The sequence below is a fragment of the Necator americanus genome, chromosome I (genome assembly GCF_031761385.1).
Source record: "Necator americanus strain Aroian chromosome I, whole genome shotgun sequence".
NCBI lineage: Eukaryota > Metazoa > Nematoda > Chromadorea > Rhabditida > Ancylostomatidae > Necator > Necator americanus.
In genome coordinates this window covers 19,697,864-19,721,464 of record NC_087371.1, presented here as the reverse complement: position 1 = coordinate 19,721,464, position 23,601 = coordinate 19,697,864, and the positions used below count along the sequence as shown (strand labels likewise).

At 39.9% G+C, this 23,601-nt stretch overlaps 2 protein-coding genes across 3 annotated transcripts; both read left to right on the top strand.

Annotated features, from left to right (window-relative positions):
• Positions 1–3,533: 3,533 nt before the first annotated feature.
• On the top strand, positions 3,534–15,975 carry RB195_006253 (uncharacterized protein; the record flags this gene model as incomplete). 2 transcript variants are annotated; one of them, XM_064179242.1, is made up of 11 exons in its annotated part: positions 3,534–3,664; positions 3,759–3,815; positions 3,947–4,041; positions 6,659–6,759; positions 8,147–8,264; positions 8,677–8,756; positions 9,207–9,359; positions 9,412–9,534; positions 13,877–14,023; positions 14,091–14,174; positions 15,943–15,975. In XM_064179242.1, 11 exons carry the CDS (start codon positions 3,534–3,536, stop codon positions 15,973–15,975), a joined length of 1,122 nt encoding a protein of 373 aa, XP_064036209.1. The 2 variants fall into 2 exon arrangements, with proteins under 2 accessions (XP_064036209.1, XP_064036210.1); XM_064179241.1 differs by lacking the exons at positions 3,534–3,664; positions 3,759–3,815 and adding an exon at positions 6,867–7,028 and having other exon boundaries at positions 3,960–4,041.
• A 630-nt stretch (positions 15,976–16,605) lies between these two features.
• Positions 16,606–22,813, top strand: RB195_006252 (uncharacterized protein; the record flags this gene model as incomplete). The annotated part of the gene is made up of 10 exons (XM_064179237.1): positions 16,606–16,698; positions 18,475–18,535; positions 18,602–18,742; positions 19,646–19,689; positions 19,746–19,825; positions 20,713–20,828; positions 20,937–21,058; positions 21,447–21,546; positions 22,537–22,622; positions 22,700–22,813. The coding sequence occupies 10 exons, from the start codon at positions 16,606–16,608 to the stop codon at positions 22,811–22,813; spliced, it is 957 nt and encodes a 318-aa protein (XP_064036208.1).
• Positions 22,814–23,601: the final 788 nt, after the last annotated feature.

The window sequence follows — 23,601 nt, the reverse complement described above, 5'->3', positions numbered from 1 at the left end:
ATATAAAAATAAAAAAAGGGAAAATAAGACAATATCTTTCACACTGCCGTAATAAAATAAAACCACAAGAGCACGTGAAGACAACCGACGATGCTATTATCGCTCTCTATGTGAATATTCTGGAGCTGCCCATATAGACATCGCGCGTTTGTTTTGAGATACGTCGAACGAATAAATTAGATTTGTCTTTCGGCGCAGCATAAGACTAAGTCACGGATGTTTCTGCAACGTTCTGCTTAAGTGTTTCGAAAAATTCACTCCGACCGCATAGTCGTGGAACATCAAACATCCACCTATTCGTCCACGATTTCTGCTTCTTCCGAGCTTCCTCGTTCTAGAATCAGAGGCTTTCTTTTCAAGCTTAATAACAATCCGCTGAATAATTGACATTGCATGTTATAGGAGAGCACTGGTTTGAGGAAGAAACTGCGACCGCTTTTCTCTTTAGCTAAAAATGAACAGAGAAATAGAACGAACTGCCAAAATGTTACTTATTTTTTGAAAGATAATCTTGCAGTCTAGAAAAAGGTTGTTTTAGGATTTCTAAATCATAAAAACTTTCTTTTCGTTGAAATGAACTGTTAAGTGGAGAGAGCAGACCATTTTCTTTTTTTTTATTACAATTTTCAAAAACTTAATCAGGACACTATTTTCCAACTTAATAGAGACGACATCGAACTGAGATTCGTCTGTCACAGGGAGCGACCAGTGTTTGAAAATCCGCCTGCTGTTTGTCTTAGCCCCTAAAAAGCGGGATTCTGTCCTCAAAATGAGTTAGACCTATTTTCGTGGAACTGAAAAGAATGGATTTTTTGAAAAAATACTCGGAAACAAAAGGCAACTGCAAATTAGTCAGTAGAGTGCCATCGGTTGTTATCCCGCCTATCCTCCACGACGTCTTCCTTGCATCATTCGAACGGTTTTTTCCTCCTCGCATTGCTACTTATCGTGTTTTCACTTTTTCTGGATCTTCTCTGTTCTTTTTAAAGTTGTGCATGGTTGATTCGATGCCGTCCGCGCACAGCACACACCTCGCGAGGAACTCCAGCGGTTTTAAGACCTAGCTTAGATACAGAGAGCAGAAGTGTCGAGAATGCTTCATTTTGTTGATAACGTGGGCGTTAGTTAATCCGCTCGGGATGCGCCAATGTGTTTGACAGCAATGCGGGGTTGTACACGTGTCACAGCCGACGTATAAAGTCAGTGGTTTTAACCGAAGGGTTTTTTTCCAGACAACTTCGGTACCAATTCATCGACCCTGGAGAGACGAAAGAATCACTCAATGAAACGAAAAGCCAGATTGTCACTTTCTTGTATAAAAAGAAATTTACTGCCAAAAATATGTAACTTTCGCCGATACGTCGCACTTTTATGCGAATTTCTATACTTGAAAAAAAGACTTTGGACTTATTTTTCAACGGAATATTTCACACGAAATTCTCACTCTTAGAATAAAGAATTAAGAGAACTTTGCGTTGTATCCTTTTCTAGCCTCTTCCAACATTTTCTCTTGCCCTCAATTTGCAGTCGATTTTTCTTGGAATACATTAGTTCCGCTAACGCTTTGGTCATCTTTCAAATATCATAGAAATCAAGTTAGTCGTTTCTGCCTTCTAATGTAACAAGTACAGGAAAAGGAAAAGAAATGAAGATGAGAAGTGGAGATCCGTAGCGACTACCCGGAAGAAAACGAATACAGGCCTTCGCACGTGTCCATTTCTTCCCGTATGTTTTGCGAGAACTGGTCCTGACATATTTTTATGTGTCGAGCACTTTTCTTTGGCAGAACTGAACAATTCTCTTCTTTCAGCTCTTTTAAATCGGGAATGGCAACCGCTGACTTATTTATTTACCCTGAAAATTTTGATTTTAGAAGGAGTAATCACAACTCATCCGATGAACTTTTCTCTGTATTGACGTGGAGAAAATTGGGATTCTGACTGAAAAAGACACTGGGATAGAAATTCCAAAAATTATCTATTCGTTGTCCTTTCAGAATAGTTTTTTCTATCATGATGAACAGAAAGTTCATTCCTTTCATTCATTCATTCATTCATTCATTCATTCATTCATTCCATTCCATTCCATTCCAAAAAGTTAGCCTAGCCAATTTTTTTTTGTCGATGGATTATGAAGTTGTTCAGTTAACGATAGGGCACAATTTTCGATACACAGGAGTGTAGAGGAATGCTGATGCATTGCAAATAACTTGCTAGTATATTCATTTGCTTCTGAAACTTTTTTTCCTCATTCTGTTGCCCTTACCTCAGCTGAATCTGAATCGAATTTTGTGTTTTTATGGGACACTGATAATATGTTCGCTTAAATGAATGAAATTCCCTGAGAATTTTATGGATTCTTGTAACTTGGCTCACTCCAAGACAAACACCAACTAAATATAAACCTTGGAAAACGTCAGGACGGAAAAGTTAAGTGATAAAATGAGGTACAGCAGTATACTTGTCCTTAGATAGACGAATAAAATAGAAATGAAGCTACCCTTGTCTTTTTTTAAACACGCTACGAAATAAAATTTGTGGAATATTTTCCGTAAACTCAGCGCTGCGTTAATTTTAGGACCTAGGCATCTCTTGGATAGGCATACTCAAATTTGATGCAGTCTAACATATACTTTCCAGTTAGGAGAGTTTTATCCGAAACGAAGTGGATCTTTTCATCCACGGACAAGTCTTTCTTGAATGAAGGCAATACTTCGAAACCACGCTCAGTCGCTTCAGTCAAAATAATTATAGTATACGAGCTCAAATGTGCCAATTTTGAGCTGTGCGGACGAGTTTGCAACCGGCATACAGAAGATCATGTTATCCCAGATTCAGTGGTACTGTAAACTCGTGAAATGGGACAATTTTACGAATGTTTCTCAAAACAATTCGGATTTCGTGTGAATGACACCACCTTCTTCCTCAACTTTCCAGTGGAACCACTTCATTTCTGTGGTTTTCATTCCATAACTCTTCTAAATTTTTATTAACCGGCACGTGATTTTTTCCAGTGAATGTTGACTTTGAGGGCACCCGAGCTTATCTCAAATTGATTTTCGACATCCCATTCCCGACGTTGATCCTGTGAGGTCCTTCTGCACTTTTAGTCCTCGGAAGCCTCGTTCATTTCGACGACGTCGCAGTTAGCCTGTCCTTTGCGCTAATTTTTTATATTTCTAGTCTGAAAGGCACTATTTTCCCACCTTTATTGGCTCCATAAATTAATCACGATGTATTCACAGAATTTCCATGTATTCATTCTTTCCAAATTTTATTTTTTGTATCCTAAGTGATGTAACGTGCTCTTCACCTCTCTTTTTTCCAGACACAGTCGGAAAAGTAATGAAATTTTCCTTCCTCTCCACGTTCTTTCTATAATCTACTATTTATATTTAATCTTCTTTCCATAATCTCACTTGAATCCGAACATTTTGAAGCATAATTTGGGTCCGCGTAGGATATTCGTTGATTTTTGATGTGTCTACGTTGATGTTTAACTCTTTTCATCCTCAAAAAATTCCAGGATTCATCATGAAGGCGAATTGCGAACTGGAGATGACCTTTTACAATGTGCTACTTAGCATTGTTTTTCTTTTTCTTTTCACCCTCTCTCTGATTGGGAACTCTCTCGTCATATTCACAATTCTGTCAAAAACACATAGGTGAGTGATGTTTTGTTTGGAATGCACTGGTCCATGCGCACACAAACATCCCACGAGCTCCTCAGCAGAAGCGAGGGATCGATTTCTGTTTCAGGACACGCTCGATCACCAACTTCTACTTGTTAAATCTAGCAGTCGCGGATTTGTTGAGGTGATTCTTTGCGAAAAGATTTCGTAGCAGAGGTTTTTCAAAAAACTGTACTCCTATTCATCTGAGTAGAAACGAAGGGTCTGCTCAGCTGGGGAAGTCGATACGTCGATTGATTGGTCGGTTTCTTTCAGAAGTGTAGTTTGTATGCCTCTTACGTTGCTCAGCGAACTCACCAAATGTTGGCTGTTAGGACCAATGATGTGTAAAGCTGTAGCATACCTTCAACGTAAGTCTCTGTAGTAAATTTTCGTTCTAAAGTCACGAGGAATCACTTCAAATTCTCCTATTTCATTCTTCATTCATTCTTCATTCATCCTCCATTCACGTCTTGAAGCATCCCCTTTTTCCTCTTATTTTCTTGCACTTTACTTCCCCCTTTTCCTTTGAATTAGTCATTCGCTGAACATAGTTTGCACAGATTTATCTATTCTTTCGAAAATTTCGTTCATTCTGGCGTTCATTCGCGCTTTCATTCACTCAGACATTTATTCAATTATTTGTTTGTTCATTCTCCCGCAAAATATGTGAACAGAAAATGAAAAAGCTCCACCGATCTGGAAAAAAAAGCATCATAGAACTATGAATATAATCATTATTATTCAGTTGTTAAGCTGTTCAGTAGTTTTTTCTTCGAACCAATGATTTTCTCATCTCTGTAACTTTTCAGGTTGATTTTTTTCCTATCTCTGTTTTCACACGCATTGTGTCCATCTTTCCAGATGCACTGGGTTTTAGGTGAAAAGTAATGGTTTAGGTTTTCTCCGATTTCATACTCTATCTATTAAAAGGCATCACCCCACGAATCTGAGGTGGTACGGATTTCAGGTGGAGTATTCGTACACGGGGTGGGAGTGACGTAAAAAACGGCCCGGAAAGTACGGGTTCAGGCGTTTTGGCGCACTATTTTGTACAGGGAGTTCGACTGGAGCGCGCCAGCCTTGTGCGGCGCCGCATCTTCCGGGCCGCTTTTTACGGCAATTAGGAGGAAATGGACGGAATCACCCCCCTCTCCATAGTCTCCCATCCCGTATACGAATACTCCACCTGAAATCTGCACCACCTCAGATTCGTGGGGTGATGCATTTAAAAGGAGGATAAACTGTCTGGTGTTAATCAATCCGCTCGGGATGCGCCCACACGTCCACTTCAATTCAGAATCGTTTGAGGTTTACGAACGTGTATCTGGCCTATACAATGACTTGCGGTGGCCAGCCGATGTGTCAAGTCAGTGTTTTTGTCCTCCCAGACAAGTCTGGTACCAATTTATCGAGCCTGGAGGGATGAAAGACTTGGAGCACTAGGGCAGATTCGAACCTCTGATCGATCGTGCAGGAAGCGGAACCTCTAACCGCTATACTACACCCGTCCCACTCTATTTATTAGTTTGTTGAAAAGAAAAGGTCCGTTCAATATTTTTGTTATCAGTCCGAAATGATTTGTGGAACACCAAATTAGGTACATTCCGACGTCGAACTAGAGGGGAAATGTTTTCTTTTGTTTGGTTTTGTTCCCTTCCCACCACCCTCCTCTTCGAGCATTACCTCACCTCAATTTCTACTTACAAAACTGCAAAACCGAAAACCCACTAGAAAATCATCCCATTTCCTCTTTTTTCATCCACAAAAAGGTTATCTTCAGCAACTACTGTTGTCTACTTTTGTCGCAAGAAACATTTCTTTTTTTTCAGTTGAAAAGCTCTATCACATGGCATTTTGATGAAGTGGAAGTACAGCGTTTGTTCTAGTGCTTTGGACAACTGAAGTGCAAGTATAGTACATACTGAGTACCGCGCAGCATGTTCACTATAGAAAATGTCGCTGCTGATAAAGGTCTTATAGGTCGTTGTTATGAGGGGAACAAATGAGGAAATGCAAGAGAAAGTGCTCTTTCAATGTGATTCATCTTCATTTCCCCATTTGCATTTAATTTTTTTTTTCTGGTGGGGAAGGGTGGAAGGGGAAGTGAGGGTTTGAGGGGGGTTTGTTTCGGTAGATATGGCACAGGTGTTTGGAGTTCTGAACGCCGTAGACGATCCTTCAATTTTTTCTTTATTCAAGTGCAATGCAAAACAAGACTCGCCAGCAAATTACAGGGGAAGTAGAATTGCAAACTCCAAACTAGGTTCCTTAAGGGCCAGCTTGCGCTATTTTACTCCTACTTCCTCTTTCTATGCTGATGGAAACCGTAGTGTTCCTTTCTGTTACTCGATCCAGTTTCTTCGCATGAGATTTCTGTTCCTTGGGAAACAATGAAGATTAGGAGCTTTGAAAGTAATTTGAATAAGTTAGGAAGCTCACTAACAAAATAGTAATTATTTGAAATATTCCGCACAAACGCAGCTAAAAATTTCAGCTACTGAACTAGCAAGCGGATTTCATTCGCAGAAACTCTGGAATTTTTCAACAGTGAAGTGCTCGTCGTTACATACAAAACTTATTAACAAAAATTTAAAAAAGAGTGAATGTTAAGCAAATGAAAAGATGAAAATGTGGATTTCGTGAGTTTCACTCCCGTCTCCACATTTACGCCGGTTCATCTAGTTTGCTTAGGCAATATTCATCCTGTCCATTACACCCTCAAGGCATAAGGTCTAATCGTTTGGTTCGTTTATTCGTTTGGCTACTTTGCCCTGAAGGAGGGAAGAGAAACATCATGTGGGCAGGATTTGTGGATCAAGTGTAACGATTTCATGCATGGGAGTACTGGATTTATACCGACCATTTGTTGGTGGTCTTTCACTTCCTGGGGAAACAAACTAAATTTCGCTTCTTTCTTTGATAGAATGACTGCCAAACAATTTGAGAAGAAAAAATACACGAGAAATTCACTAAATTATTTTCTAGCAGTTGGTGTGTGCGCTTCTGCCTATACGCTTGCGGTGATAGCAGTCGAGCGATATCACGCAATATGTTGTCCGTTACAATCCAGAAAATGGAAGACGAAGGTAATTTTCCTGATTTTTCTTTCGTTTTTCGGCACCCGCTTCTCAGATACCGTAATTTTCTCCCTCAGCAAGTCTTAAAGATCGTTAACAACATTAGCACGTTTCAGAAACGTGCACTCTTCACGATTTCTATGGTTTGGATTTTTTCGTTTGTGTGCAACATCGGGTCGCTTTTCATCTTCGACTCCATTCCCTATAGGACCCAATGGACATGCGATACCACTCGTGGACCATTGATTGACTTCTTATACCAGCTTTACGTCACACTGGTGAGACGATGTTGAAAGTGTAGATTCCATTCTCATGCATCTACCGTACTTGCATTTTCATGTTCTGAGATCAGAAGAACTTGAAGTTGCCGAATGCCAAACACGGAGAGCAAAAAAGAACATCTTTCATCCGCCGTGCAAGTATCCCCTAGAAGATAACATTGTCTGCACTGCCAACTTTATAAATCCCATTTTGATAGAAGTTATCTCTCTTCCTTTAAAAAGCAGACTCAATTCCAAAATTGTAAATACAGCATATTCAATATCATCATTTTATTCCCATATGTACCAAATTTTTGTTCCTTTGGTGTCCACCCTGCGACCATCACGTATCCACACGTTGGTCGATAGCAAGAAGGGAAGGCAGGAGTGTCCGGAAGCTAATAGCAGAACAAAAATTTTGGAAACGCTGAATTTTGCCATAGTTATGGTGAAAACCTACCATAACAGTACCTGTTATTATTGCTTGCATTTCCAGTTTTAAACTTCATTTCGCAACGTATGACCTTTAACCTTAAATTAGATTAAATGCAGAATCCGTGAAAAAGTTGCCCGTTTCCGCAACACGAAGTTATCCGAGATACTTGTTGTTTCACAAGCGACTCATCTGCTTGCAAATCGTTATGGTGGCCCTTCTCAACAGGTTACTGTTGCAAAATCCGAAGAAAGCAATATGAGGTTGGGCAGGGTCCACTGAATGTGCGACTAGTTCATCATCGAGAAGTAAAGCCTGAAAAAGAAATTGTTTCTTCAGGAGTATGGCGAATTTTTTTCCTTTGCATCGCACTCCTATCCACCCTTCAAGCAAAAATGAATTTTTAAAAATAATCTCGACGAAACTAAAAGTACAAAAACCTTTTCAAGTTTTGGCTCAACAAGCCGTTAACTTAACGTTGAAAATTTCACCTACGCTCTAGTAAAACTCTTTAAAAAAACACTTAGACATATTTTCTGGGTGTTCACAAGAGTTTAGTTAGCTGAAACATGCAGTACTCCAAATGAAATGAGATTTTTGTCAAAATTCGCCTGCATGTCCTTCCATTTTCTGGCATCTTCCTCAAAATGAAAATATTTCTTTCTAAGAGGTGAACATTCGCATAGTACTTTAATTTCTGCAGGTTCTTCTCTTTATTCCTCTTTGTGCTATGGTAAGCCTCTACGGACATGTGATCTACGCCCTATCAACAGCTATATGCACCGATAATCCAGCGATGCAGCAGCCGCTGATCCAAGCAGGTGAGAGGGCAAAAAATATAATATCTTCGCTATAAATATAGCATCCTTTCAACATGCCCTCGGTCTAAATGAGAGGGAAATCTGAATAGCCTGGGGATGCTTGACCGCCGCCGACGCGTCAACATGCTCGAAGCGTTCACGAAGAAAGCAGGAGTTCAGCATGATGTTAAGTAATGTGAGCCGATAGCTGCTCCATTTTCGGCGAAGCCTCGTAGCGATGAGGTATCAAGGAGACGTCGGACACGTCCGCAGCAGTGCCGCTAAGACTCCTGACGAGGAGAAAGAGTGACGGCCCCCAGGGATCGAATCCACGGCCGACAATTGAATTAAGCCGTCGAAGAAAAAGCTTCGAGGGCAGCTTTTCTGCCCAACTGGAGGGATAAATGGCATCAGTGATTGATTTTACTTGCAGAATTACCGATTACATCATTCTCGGACTGGTTATTCTCTTCGATCAGCCGCGTTCCGAGCATTAATGGGCTCAGCGCTATGGTTAGTTTTTCTTCAATTTCACCTCATCCAAAACTTCAACGAATTGGCTTATTTCATTGGGCAACGCATATGAAACCAACGTCATCCTTCGCCGCTTTGCGGGAAGCAAAAACATCTTGTGTACTTCCTCCATTTCTTGGCAAATATTCATAAAAGAAAAGTAGATTGGGGAGTAGCTTTTAGCATAGGAAAAATTCGGAGACTTTCTCGTGATTTCAAGGAAAGCAGAGCAAAAATTTCGAATCACTCGCTCTCGATGAAGTAGCTCTTCATGCAATAGTTTTCCTTTTGAAAAAAAGAAGAGTAGAAAATGGACATAATTTATATCTTCATCAAGAGTTCAACCGAAACACTTATAAATATATGTTTTGAAAAATACTGAGATTTTTTTGTTCACAATAATTTTAACAGTAACTTTTTCCAGGAGAAATCAGAGAATTTAATTTTTAGGACAAAATTCAGAAAGAGCAATCTTTGTCAGCACCTGATTCGAAAAAAGTTTCAATAGCCCGACCTTCTTCACGTCTTATGTCTATTAATACTTTGTTCGGAACGCCTAGACCCAGTTTCGATACATCGATGTTACTTCGAAGTACAAATCAGGTAATCGCTTCTGTTATTCCACGTGCTCCTTCGCTAGTTCTAGCTAATCCAGGATAAAATTCTATCGGCAAAGAAGAAAGTGACTCGGATGCTGTTGACGATTGTTGTCGCCTTCGCTGTCTGCTGGTTACCCAGTCATATTTGGTGGCTGCTGGTCAGGGCGTCCGATCTTGCGGTAGGTCCACATTCTGCTAGGACTCCGCATGTGAGATCGTTCATAGACGAACGTTCATCTTGAATGCAAGTCCTGTGCTTCACGTGTTTCCCGCTCTAAGTGCGCAAATATATTTTCTTTGTTGATTGGGCGTTAGCGTGTAAAAGTTCATTCCGTTTCGTTTCCAGCGGACATTCTTTCACTGCTGCATAATTATTCCCTTGAAATTGAATGCACTAACTAACAATTTCCGAAAACAGTGCAAGGAATTTGAGGAATTGGACAAACCCAACTGCACAACAATTTCCCTCTCATAAGACACATCCTCGGTGCACAGCAAAACTGAGGTTCTTAACGGTGTGGGGGAGTGTAGGTGAAACAAAAATGGAAAATTTCACAATTCAGCAGTGTTGTGATCAACCAATGGGCCTTCCACCAATTTATCATTGCCACCGCACATATTTTGCATTTGATCACGGATTTTTTTCCTTCTAGTCGCTCTTTATAATCCGAAAAACATGCGGAAATGTAAAAAAATTTCACTATACCAAAGACCTTGTATGCTACAGTAGGTGGAAACCAATCAAACATTGTTCACGTAACACTACAAAAACACTTTCTTAAGGATCAGCTACGTTAAAGGAAATGAAGAGTGGTAGTCATGAAATTTGATGTTCTGCATAATATAAATTGGATGCTATGAAAAACATGCTTCATACTTAATAGATCACTTTTCTATTCACTTACTGATTGCTTGATTGATTGGATGATCCACTCATTCCTTCATTCATTCATTCATAAGCTTATCATTTCACACTTTTTTTCTCACATCACTTTATTTGTTCGCTTACTATGCATTCGCTCACTTATTCACTTCCTTATTCATTCCTTATTATGCTCATTCTTTATTGTTTATTTAACCACTTGCTCATGATTACTAGTCTCTGTCTTTTTTTGTTCTTACTTTCTCTCTTCCTTCTCCTTCTCCACCAATATTCAAATTCAACTTATGCGGTGTCTTTTGTCTAAAAGTCTTTGAGCTTTTCACGAACCCTCACATGAACCGAATAAATAAACTGCTGCTTATGATGCCTTCGCTCTTTTACTAAGATTTTGACAATGGGTCAGAAGCGTAGTCGTTTTTTGAGCAAAATTCTCACTCAGTAGGCGTTTAAATGCATCACCCTTCGAATCTGGGCTAGTACGGATTTCAAGTGGGTTATTCGTATACGGGATAGTAGGTCACGGAGAGAGGGGTGATTCCGTCCATTTCTTCCTAATTGCCGTAAAAAAAGGGCCCGGAAGATGCGGTGCGTGCACAAGGCTGGCGCGCTGCAATAGAACTCCTTGTAGAAAATAGCCCGCCGGAACTGCCGAAGCCGTATCTTCCCTGCCGTTTTTTTACGGCAGTTAGGAAGAAATGGACGGGACCACCCTTCTCCATAACCTAAGATCCCGCATATGAATACTCCACCTGAAATCCGTACCACCTCAGATTCGTGGGGTGATGCCTTTATAGATAAATTCTTTTTTATTTATTTAGTTGCGGAATAACACTAGAGAACTGGTATAAATGTTTTGGTTTGGCTCTATTCCCAAGGGTGATGATAATGATGTCTAATGATGTCTTCTTATGTCATGGATTTCATTGATCATCAGCAATAAGAATTCACTTCCTAATTACCTTAAATGGCATCAGAAACTGTTCGAAGAAAGGCTACATAAGTAATGAAAGGAGTAGAGAATTTTTCACGACTTTCTTCGAGAACTCCATCTTTTTAAAATTGCCACCACAAGGAGAAATATTCGTTGCAATTGAGTGTAGGATGTCTTCTAGGCGATGTTCGGCAGCCACCTACGCACTTTCAACCACATCAATCCTCCAGACGCGGGTGTCGATTGTTGAATGTGAATCGCTTCCTGTTTTCCCGACTCCCCTAGGAAATATTAGCGGATGAGTCAGTCTGAGGGAGTGACTCAACTACATGACCTCGAGAGGAGAAAAATTTTAATGCATAGTATCCCCCAAATTTAGCGCTATCATCTATTGCTTAATTGAATCCGCTGAACCACAATAACGCATCGCAACTGAACGCGATGAGTCGTTTGGCTGGGGCAAAGCAGAGCGAGGATGTGTATACTCACCCGGTTGAACAAATTTAAGGACGACCGTACCTGGAAGCGAGATGAGTGCGAAATCCCTCGCACAGTCGCACCCGAAAGTTTCGCGTGCTACGGTGTTCAAGATACCGGTTGCTCTAGTTTCATGGGCTCCAATACCTATGACTGTTATTCCAGAACAGAAACGAAAGAAGGGGGGTCGCGGCTGTCAAATATCTTGCGGCGCTTTGCAGTTCTTACTGTTTAAACACGCTGCACTGACACCCCAACCGCCTAAACGAAACCGGGACCAAATTGCCCAAATAATGGAACCGAAACTTTTTCAATTGAGAAATTTGAGCGGCCAGTGTTGTTGTAAATGTCCGAAGTGCTTGCACAACTGAGAAAATATTTCAGTGCTGCACTTTTGTTTGGAACCCGCTAAACATGCCCAGAAATATTCCAACACATTGCTGGAAAAATATCCGAAAAATCTAAAACGTCAAACACTGGTGACAGGAAAACCCCATCCACTAACTTTTATTTTCCAATGCAACCGAAGACCTCATCTATTTGTATTCGCCAAAACAACTAACAGTTTCTATATAAAAAAGAAAATCATTATCCCTCTAAATAACACCCATGTGGCTTCACAATTCAAGGTTTTTTCACCATGCTTCATAAATGAATTCTGTGATTGGGTAAAATTACGCAAAAAAAAGTGATAATCGAAGCATGTTTTTGAAGAGTAAGAACTTCTAGCGGCTGTCTAGCGGCTACTTTTACGAACGTTTGTGAGTTTTTTTTTGTGAGTTTTATTCCATCATTTTAATTCCTCGTTAATCTACAATTCTAACAAGTCGAACTGAAGAAGCAGTGAAGACATGAGGACCGTCTGATCTGTGAGTTGACCTCATTGCCAGTATTTCGGGAGACACTGCATGGTGTTTGCAAGATCTCTTTTCCCATCAGCGGCAGATCTATTCAGCTAGCTCCCCTAGCTTCAAAACTGTTGAGGTGGTAAAGTGACTCTGCTGACCCAAAATACCTCAGTGCTCCGAATTTCTAGCGAAATCACACCTCCTGTTTACGCGATTCTCTCGCCGTTATTAATTCTTGTGCACCCTCTGTATGAGGTATTCAGTGAACATGCTGCACTTTGAGCACATTGTGGGAAAATTGTGGGGAAAAAGTTTGTGATCAAGAGCAGAGTACCTGAGAGACATACTCCTACTTATGCACGAATTTTTCATTCGTTCTTTGAGAGCAGACTAAAGTGTAACTTTTGCAAAAACACAATTTTTTTCGTGTTTGAATTCGAAAAATGCTCATCTTAGGGACTTTCGTTGCTCTATTCACGTGCCATTTTTACGTCGTGTGCTTGGTGCTGTCCTGAGTAAAGAAGTTCTTAGCATCCACAAGAAAACACCTCACATGACCATGTGAGGTGTTTTCTTGTGGACAACCATGATTTCTTTCAAAGAATATAACTCGACGAAATTCTGCACAAAAATGGCCGTTTACGAGGTTAATTTTTCGTGTTCGTCCAAACATTTCTTCATGGCTTTAAAAATCTTCATAAATGTCAAAAATTAAGCAGTAAATTATGTATGTATTTGTGCCAAAGTAACGAATTGAAAATGAACTGAAGAAACATACGTGGTTAAATTCACAACTCTTATCAGAGTTCCTAAAAAAGCTCGTTTCGCGAAATGTAGACAAATATGGTAGCCAAAGCTTAGTTCCTTTCATTGTACTAAAGTAGTAAAAAGTACGTAAATCCTACTCATTAGCTCTTATTTTCTCTTTTTTTACTTTTTCCATCGAAAATAAACTCAGTTTTAGACAGAAAGACAAGAAAGTTTTGTAGTTAAGCAGTGTTAGTAAACTTTCAGTAAAGATGTGAATATTTTCAAATTGACAAGTCGAACCGAGCCCAAGATTTTTGTTTTCATGGAATGTGGAAATCCGTTCTGCGATTCCACTCCCATAAGCACAGATACACACATGCAAATCCTCTCCAAATGTATCTCAACCCGCATCCAAACTTTCACAGGTGTTTTTTTTTCCACTCCTTGAAGCGGCTTCGTAGGGGAAATGGTTCTACAACGAAAACGATTCAAACCAAATTCACACTTCCACATTTGAGAAAGCGTAGCTTTCTTGGATTAAAATGGGTGCCCTCCTATCGATCATGAAGCTATCGACCGATCCATTGATTTCCACGTTGTATTACTTGAATTTATCTCATCTTTGCACTTAGGGTGTTCACATATGGCACTCTGGTCTTAACATGGCGCTCACGATTCTCACATATATTTCGTCGACAACGAATCCGGTCACGTATTGTTTTATGAACAAAGGTTTCCGGGAATCAGTGTTGTCCTACTGTACGAAAAAGAGGAGATCGGTAAGTGGCATTACGGGTTGGAAATCCAGCAATTTCATAAATTCAGTTACGATTTTTACAATTTCAGAGAAGTTGCTCAGCGCCAAATTCACGAAGATCTCCAACAAAGGATGTGATCAGGGATACTGCTAACACTATTCCAATGATTAAGGTACGGGACTATAGCGGCTTCTTTAAATTCGCATTTTGTAACAACGCAAAGGTCATTACACTGCACTTTTCTTTTTAATAGCTCTTTCCATCAACAAAATTAGAGATTCCGTATTAGCAGGAGTTCTCAGAAAGTACTCAATCCACTCATCTGTCTTCCTATAAATGTTGTCGACGGTGAGGGGTTTGAGCAGAGCCTCAGACAGGCAACGAGCTAAATGAGGTGGAGCTTGTCACAGCTGCTCCATCAGTTTGGATTCAGAAAACAAATCCCAAAAATCGTATTCTGGTCACGACACTATATTGTCTTCTCTTTTTTTCGCCTATCCTTGGTCTAGATGAATAAATAGAGGAATGAACATTATGTCAAGATTGTTTTTGCGGCTAACTTACAGGAATTGCGTGGTTCAGAAAATTTACGAGATGTTCATAGTTTTACTGCTTGACGAAATGACTTCTAGGGAAATTGTTTATAAAATTGAAGCAGACGTCATTCCTCTGAGGTCACCAGGAGTCTTCAAAAGACAGCAATTCCCTACGTGAATAGGAATATGGGGACTTAAGTCATTGTTTCCGAAGAATTTTCCCAGTGGAAAAAAGAAAGAGTTGAATGCGGTTTCAATCTTTCCATTAGCATATTTCATCTTGTGGCGAATGGAAAAAGTCCGGAAGGAATTGAGAATGTGTAAATAAATAACACCACACGACATTCACAGTACGCTTAAGTTGAAGTTAAAGATCCAAATTGGCCAATATAAGAGTATATCAGTAATAAAAAAGAGACATCGATAAACACATCTGTATGCATGTATGCATGTGTATAGATATAGGCAAAAAATAGAAATACAAATGAATAAGTGCATGTTCATGGACATATAGTAGGGTCAAGACGACATGAAACACGTACGCAATTGCGTACGCGGCCTCTCTCGAGGCGGTGCGGTGTAGCGTAGCGGCTAGCAGCGTGGTGGAACCCTTGCTGACACCATCCATCGCTGCAGTTTGTGAAGGTCGCACCACGGTCCCTACGAGCGTGTACGCAAATGCACCGCAACTACGCTCGTGATTCACGTCGTTTTGACTCGACTATACAACGGTAGTTATGTTGAGGTGCACGACCTGCGAAGCGCCCCGCTTCTCGTTTACTCGCGCACACGCGCTCTCCTGCCCAATTTCCTCGTTGTCTCTCTTGGGGTGAAAGTGCTAGCAATTTTTATTTTTAGGCATTTCTTTGCTAGCTAATAGCGCTGCACCACCTCCAGACTTTTGATACGGAAAAAAGGAATTATTTATGATCCTTCGAAAGAAATATACTACTCATACCCACACTGTAGTGCATTGTAGTGCTGGTAGGTAGTAGTTGGAACCCGTCGAAGATCGCCATCACTCAGTAGACTTTTTGAAAACTTTGGAAAGAAATATTACGATGTTGTTTGGATAGAAGAGGTAAATAAATATAGTGCACTGAAGATTTTTACTAAGCACTATCCACGTGGTCAAAAATCATCAACGCTTGAGCATGTAGATTGCGCTTTTTTTCAAATTCTCCACTAATAACAACTTCCGAGAAATTGTTGCGCTCTCGAAAGCCGTCACTTCGATGAAGATTGAAATAGGGGATGTATGAACAAATAAGTAAACAAATAATTGTCATGTCAATCTACTTGTCATGGAAATGTAATGGATGGTGATACCATGGTTTTGTTCTACTGACATAATTCCTTTTAAAATTGCGTACAGATGAAGAACAAATCCAGTAAATTTTACAGATAGACCGTGTCGATTCCACTGTGTACATGTAACGACGGACACCTTGCCGAATTCCCAAGAAGATCGACATCGATATCTTTGGAAGCGTTGTCCGCAAAATCTCAGGGTCCACAATCATACCGGTTATTCTTCTCAAACGGTCCCACACAATACGATGGTCAATAGCTCGCTGAGGGTTTTTGCCTTGTCTTCTTCGCAACGCAGCGGCTGCTTCTGCTGGCCGCTGCGCCTGCAGAATCATTGAATGTGTCCCGACTGGAACACGCTTCGTATTCGAGGTGTGGTTCCAACTTTTCCTCCTCGCTGTCGCGACGATGATCACTACGTCGCCAATCTCTATCTGGCCCCGTGTGTGTGTTTTCTGTGCGTATGGTGTGTTTCTCGCTAGGAACGTGTTCTGCATCGATCGCCACGCTCTCTTCAAGTCACAATCATAATGTTATTTGCATTGTTTCCGTATGATTTACATTCCATCTATATATTCGTTTGTGCTTTTTCGCATCACCATCCGTTTTGGTGTTGTTCACGTGTTTTTCTCTCTCCCTCAACGAGGTGAATAAATAACTTAAAATCTTCTTCATTTTGTGTTGAATTTCGCTTGGGCTGCAGAGCGAATTTTCAGGATCAGCGTAGATGCTATGTTATTTGAATAAGTAGCTCATATGGAGAACTATGAAAAGATTCGAGTAGTAGGCCGGGGAGCGTACGGCGTATGCTGGTTATGCCGGCGAAAGGAGGATCCCCTCGCCCAAAAGGTCAGCTCACATTTAATCTACGAACTGAGAAGAGGGGATTTCGGACAAAAATTCTGTCATCTAAAAGGACAAGGCGCTTTAATTTGCGAGAGAATCAGTGTTTGAAACACTTCGAATAATAGTATCTTGGTTTGTTCTTTGAATTTTTTGAAGATTTTATTTTGTTTACCGTTTTGTTGATTGGTTTAATTTTATTCATCCACCTGACAAAATCTTCTTGTTTCACATCTTTAGTCCATTGAGAACTTACAATCCTCTCACTGAGAAACCGTAAAAATTTAATTTTTGAATCCTATTCAGACGGACTGCCCAGTAAACAACGAAGAATTTTGACGAAGCTACAAGATAACAGTGTTCTCTTCTCAGGAAAAAGTGTTTTCGCTAGCACTTTCGTTGACTCTTCAGAATCCTGCTTCTCCTTCAGTGTCTTTGAAATTTCTGTGATTTACACTGAAGACGAGTGTCTAGCTTCATGTGTGTTCTTTGGACACTCCTTTTGATTAGTCGTCGTGGTTTACTCTCGGTGCTATTTTGATGCCACTACGCCTCTAGAGCTGATCTAATAAGTTCTGGAAGAGTTTTTAGTCACAATTAATGTTTTAAAAGTATTGCAAATTTCTATGCTAATAGACTCCAATCCTTTGAGCCAATTGTACGCTCGTTAAAAATCTGATTGGATAATTTTAGAATCTTTCATTAGATTCTTCCTTCTTCTTTTCATTTTTCAATCTTTCACTTTAGAATCTTTCAGCCAGATCCCAAGAGATCTAACGCATTTTTGTGGATGCGAATGGAGCAGGGCGGGACTACAGATTCGAGAACATTATGATGAATCATGCGTTAAACAAAATATTCTTAGTGAATCCCTATAAAAACATCTAATCTTTCTATCCGTACAGATTAATTGGCACTCAGCTCTCATGATTATTGCGTGAAATACGAACCTGAAATCCATACCACCTCAGATTCGTGGGGTGCTGCCTTTGAGGATGTCTGCTAAATCTGAAGATAGACTTCTTTGTGCTTCTAGATGTGCTCATAAATGACGTGAGGAAGTGGATGATGTTACTCGATTCATATTATCCTTCGAATGCTGTACTAACTCCGCAGCCAATAGAATGATCTAGAATTCATCAGCAATGAAGTCATAGAAATAATTAGAAAATAGTTGTTCCGATAAATCACGTTTTCTTATCTCGACAAAGACAGAGTACACTAGTAAGGAAGCACGCTTAAAATTTGCAATACTCGCCCAAACATAGTAGTTATGCCACGTATTTGTGGAAGCGTACATATTTCCGGAGAAAAGTACTCAAGAAAGTCATTTTCAAATGCTTGAGAAGTGTCTCACAGTGTAAATCATTCTCATGGGGCCTACAAACGCCACAGCCTTGTGCCAGCCAAAAATGAAACTCAAATAGCGTACGCATAAAACCTGCGACACGGTCCCCATCGGATTTTTGCACATGGATTAAGTTGGAGCAAATATTTATTAATTGCAAAATCTCTACGAGCAAAGACTGGTTCGAAGCGTGCTGTTAAAATGGGACCAGGTGTATCAATTTCAAACGGTATGGACGAGTTTACAGTTTTCCCCTTTCTCTTCACTGCTTGTACACGTTACCTCTGATGCATTTAGATGCAAATATAATGTTATATGAATACTAACACATCAAACTTAAATAAACACCTTTTAATTTCTAAAGCAGTAAATTAACAGCAGAATCGCTGAAATAATAACATGAACTTCTATTTTGTACAACAAAAATCGTTCAGGTAATCGTTAAAACCATTTTCATTCATGGAATGAGTCCCGATGAGGAGAAATCGATTATGGGTATGTGAGTTGATTGGACAAATTAATCAATGATATTTTCAGCAAAAATGTGACTCGCACTTTTAGGTGAAGTGAAATTACTCCAGAAAATGCACCATCCGATGATTATTGGCTATTACGATTATTTCGTATTCGAAAATCAACTCGCCATTGTGATGCAGTACGCTGAAGGTGGTACCATGGAGCGCCTTGTGCAAGATCAAAAAGGTTAGGTTTCACTATGTTCCCTTAACTTTGAGCTGAGCAATTTATTCGAGAGGGGAGCCAGGGCTCCTCCGCTACTTTTTAAAGGCATCACCCACGAATCTGTGGTGGTGCGGGTTTCAGGTGGGTTATGCCTATACGGGGTCGTAGATTATGGGGAGGAGGGTGATTCCGTCCATTTTTTCCCAACCTCCGTAAAAAACGGCCCAAAGATGCGGCGCGTGCACAAGGTGGGCGCGCTCCAACCGAATTCGTTGTAGAAAATAACGCTTCGGAACGCTCGAAGCCGCATCTTCCGGACCGTTTCTTACGGCAATTAGGAAGAAATGAACAGAATCCCCATAATCTACGACTCCGTGTAGGCATAACCCAACTGAAATCCGCACCACTCCAGATTCGTGGGTTATGCCTTTAATTTGCGAGCTTACATCAACTTCGTTCTTGGGAGTACGGGCGTTGCAATCGCTATAAACTGATTTTCATGCTTCTACTGTCTACTGACATACTATAGGGGAAGAACTCTGATCAGTCCTCCTTCTAAACTGGAATATCGGTCCTAATCAATTTCTCTCAATATCTCCTTTATCAAGTAATGTTTGTTCTCAACTCGTTCCAACGTTAACTCTCTCCGCTCAAACGCAAAGCTAGCTGTTTGGGTTCAAGATATGGCGCTCGCTACTTGTTTACTACCTTTACTGTTTGGAATTCAAAGGAAAAAAAAACAAAATTAATCATCAAAGAACCACTATGAAGGTCTTTGAAAGGAATGATTCTGTCCCGTAATATCGATCCTCTATGAAGTGCAGCTTCTTTTCGGTTTATAAAAATTTCCAGTATTCTTAAAATGGTTTCAGGTGTTAGCTATTGTAGATTTCTAACCCAAATAAACGTGCTGTTAAGTTTCAGGAGTGAAAATCCCTGAAGCACAAGTTCTCAACTATTTTACACAGGTACATGGGAATCTCGCATCGGTGCATAAAGTAAGCTCTTGAAGAATCTGTTTCAGATCCTCATAGCTCTCAATCACATTCACTCAAAACAAATAGTGCACAGGGATCTCAAAACGCAAAATATCCTTTTGAACAGGTACATTTTCATCCATCTTCAATCGCTCACACGTTTTTGCCAAAATTGCCTCATGAGTTTGCACTTGCCATCTAGTTGGGAACACTTGGAAGTTTCAGCTGTCATTCCAAGCTTCACTTTTCAACGAAAAGTAATTCCTGATAATATAACGAAACATAATAAATGTGTCCCTTAGGGCATAGCTGGTATCTCTAGGAGTCGGAATGAACATTTTGAGGGAAGTACTCGCTCTGGAAAAGTAAAAAACAACAAAAAAAAACACTTGAGAACGGCGGGTCGTGGTCCGATGGAAGAGTTGTGTTTGACTTGAGCTTGTTCCGCTGAGTGAGCTCGATGACTGAGAGGGAAAAAGAAGCGTGCGCCATTCGACATCCGCTGCTATGTGCTACTGTATGGAAGCGTTGCTCGCCTTGTCTGCTTAGTTTCTCTTCAGATCTGAATCGCAATTATTGTGGTAGCTTTATTCGAGGATTGCTTTATTTCCCGGACTCGTATCACGACAAAATGCTACTAAACATGGCTTCACTTTTTTTTTGCTTTTGCGCTCTTAGTCGAACTCTGTTCCTCCATAGTAACCTATTACACGAACGTAATGTCGAGGAATGGTCAATGCTTCCGTACGCCTGCAAAACCTAACCGAAATACTGCAATTGGAAATTCGTAATTAGTTAGCGGAGTGTGTATTTAAAGCGTAACAGTTCGTAACAGTTTATTGATTACATATCGCTGAATAGACGTCCGCGCAACCATAACCTGGTGTAATTCTTTTTTTTTTGTTCACCTTTTTGCTCATATGCTCTCTTTCTCTTTTTGTTCCTCTTGGCACTCCACTGAGCGTAATAAATAAATGAGTAAACAAAAAAACAAATAAATAGCATTTGTTTGAGGAAAAAGACTCTCGTAAAATTGTCCGATTTCGGTATTTCAAAAGAGCTCACTACGAGGAGTCTCGCATCCACCGTTATTGGGACACCGAATTATTTGAGTCCTGAGATATGTGAAGGTAAATGCTAACGTTATTTTGTTTAATATTTTGTCTTTTCCAAAACACTAGCCAAACTAACGTCTGAGAAAAGAAAACTCGAAATAATTTGAGATCTTTCTAATTAAGGAAGAGCATACAACCAGAAAAGCGATCTCTGGTCACTCGGTTGCGTCCTTTATGAGCTACTCGAGTTGAAGCGAGCTTTCGACGGCGAAAATCTGCCAGCGATAGTGATGAAGATCACCAAAGTTAGTCCGTTGTATTCAACAAAGAACTGAGAGGACTTGACAGTTCATTGCACAGTTATGTTTAGATTCTTACAAATACTAGGAGAATTGAGAAAAACAGTGTATCAACACTCAAAAAATCTTCGTTTGTGAGCTTCTTCCGCATTCCTGAACTGCTTCGCTATCTCGAAACGAAGTTTTTCAACATTTTTGGGTCATTTTCGTGTCCTACTTTTCACTTACCACCTTCTTGTCTGCTTTACATGATGCTTGTTTGTTTTTATTCACTTTCATCAATCCAGTTAATATGATTGTCTAATTAACAACTATACAGAAAGACTTTTCTATTTTTATTTTCACTCGGTGACCATTGACTTCGCATTTATTTTGCAGTCAGAATTTATTCCAGTGCGCATATCCACAAATTGGAAGCCACGCATCAGCGCAGGTCAAAGGTCTCGTAGATACATTGCTCCAGTTGAACGAGAGAAAACGACCGGACACTAAGGGTGGGCATCATACATTATCGATGTCATTACTACTACACCTCCGCATCTGATTTGCCCAAGTTTCTGCAAATTAAACAAAGATTTACTCCTCCGCACTTTTCGTTCTGTTTCTTCAAATAATTCCAGTATTTCAATTTCACCTTCAATGTTCTTTGTTGACTCCATGAAGGGAACACCTTTTCCAAAAAAAAACCTTTGTTTTTTGCATCGCCTTTTTTAAGCGTCTTTTACTAGAATTTTGGTAAAACTTTCGAGCAAGAATATAAATTTAGTGGAATTGAAGCTCGGAGGAACTGAGAGCAACGTTTGGTCTGAAGATAATTTTGAAAAAAAAATAACGTAAACTACAATCCGATGACAGGGTTTTGTTTTGATCATCATTCGTCGCTGACCTAACGAGTAATGGAAGGACATTAGAGAGGTCAAGGTAACTTTTACCAGTGTAACGGAAGCGGCTCCACTGTAGGTTTCTTTCGTGAGGGTAACCTTTAGCACTGCCGGAGTGCATTAGCATTCTTCTGTCTTACCGTTGTAAAAAATCGAATATTCGTCTTGAAAAGCCAAGCATCCAGGTAGAATCTCGTCGAGGTTCGCTCCTTCAGAGATCACTTCTCTAGATTAGTTGTTCGCGCGCGCAAATCTTGAAATTTTGTCCACAAAGAAATCTTTCACCTCATCGAATACTAAAAATTGGTTTGAAATAATTCTAGTTAAATCAACGAAGAAAATTACTGAAAAAAGAAGGAGTTAACAATACTGTTCTAACATTGTATACTTAGTTTATTTGATTTTCTTTTTGTATGCGGAAGAAAAGCCACAAAAATTCAAAGTGCACTGGCAAACAACTGCTCACTTCCGCAACATAAGGGTATCCTGAGCAACAATGATGTGTGTATGTAAATATCCGCCTACATCAACCGCCTCGAACCTACTCTTCCTCTTTTGTTTTCGGGAAACATCCATCATCTCACAAAGTCATTTTGCTTCCAGAACTCCTAACTTGTCCTCTTATCCTGCCGATCACCCTGACATTGCATCTGGATATCGGTAGACTATCATTTCCACAGAATGATAAGGTAAATCTGCTTCGTGAATAACTTTTATATCAGTTTCTGTTTTTCTTTTGTCGGAATGAGAATACTAAAATTTGCAGCGGAAACCAATTGCTAGCGGACGTCTACGCACCACACCTACGTCCTTGACGTTACGGACAGGACAACAGCCAGTGAAAATCCAAGAGGACATGCGTAGGACTATACTACGATGAGAGGTCTACATATCGAGAGTAAAATGGAGGTTTATGAGAGAATAAAGTGAAAATTTCTCAGGAAACACTACGATTACAACAAGGAAAGAAAACAAAGAAGACTAGAAATAAATCTAGAGCATTAGTAAGCTGTCAGAGAATGGAGATAACCTTAAGACATCACAAAAAAGTTCCTCTCAAAACTCAGGAACAGTGAGCTGCACTACCCAATTTTACGAGTTACCCTCGAACGATGCGTGACTGAGACGTTCGGTTTCTCACAAAGTTTTTAGAGAATTTCTAATATTTTCCCAAGCAAAATAAACACAACAAAGTTGCACAAATCACAAATCAATGGATTTCGGGTGGATTATTCAGGAGACAACAGTAAACACCCTTCAGAATAGTGACTAGTTCTTTTGAAGAGGAAACTCAGTTACAGCCTGATGAAGCATGTTTTAACGAGGATAAATGAACAAACAAATAAAGTATGTAAATGTTTTCGAAGTGAAAAAACAACGGTATTTTTAGGAGAATGGATTTTGATTTTCATAAATTTTTCTTAGGTTTACAACATCAACAACCAGTCTAAAAGCACCAACCGACACTATTATTAGAGTTTCAGGGTTAACAAGATGTGAGATATTGCTGTTTTTCTCCTTTGGATCCTCATAGAGGTGATACGCAGCTCAAATAATATGATCGACAGATTTTCTGGGTAGTGCAGAATTTCCAGAGATTCTATTTTCTCCGATTTTTCTTCTCAGGATCAATTCGCTAGCAAAACGAGGTCTTCTCTGTGCATAAAA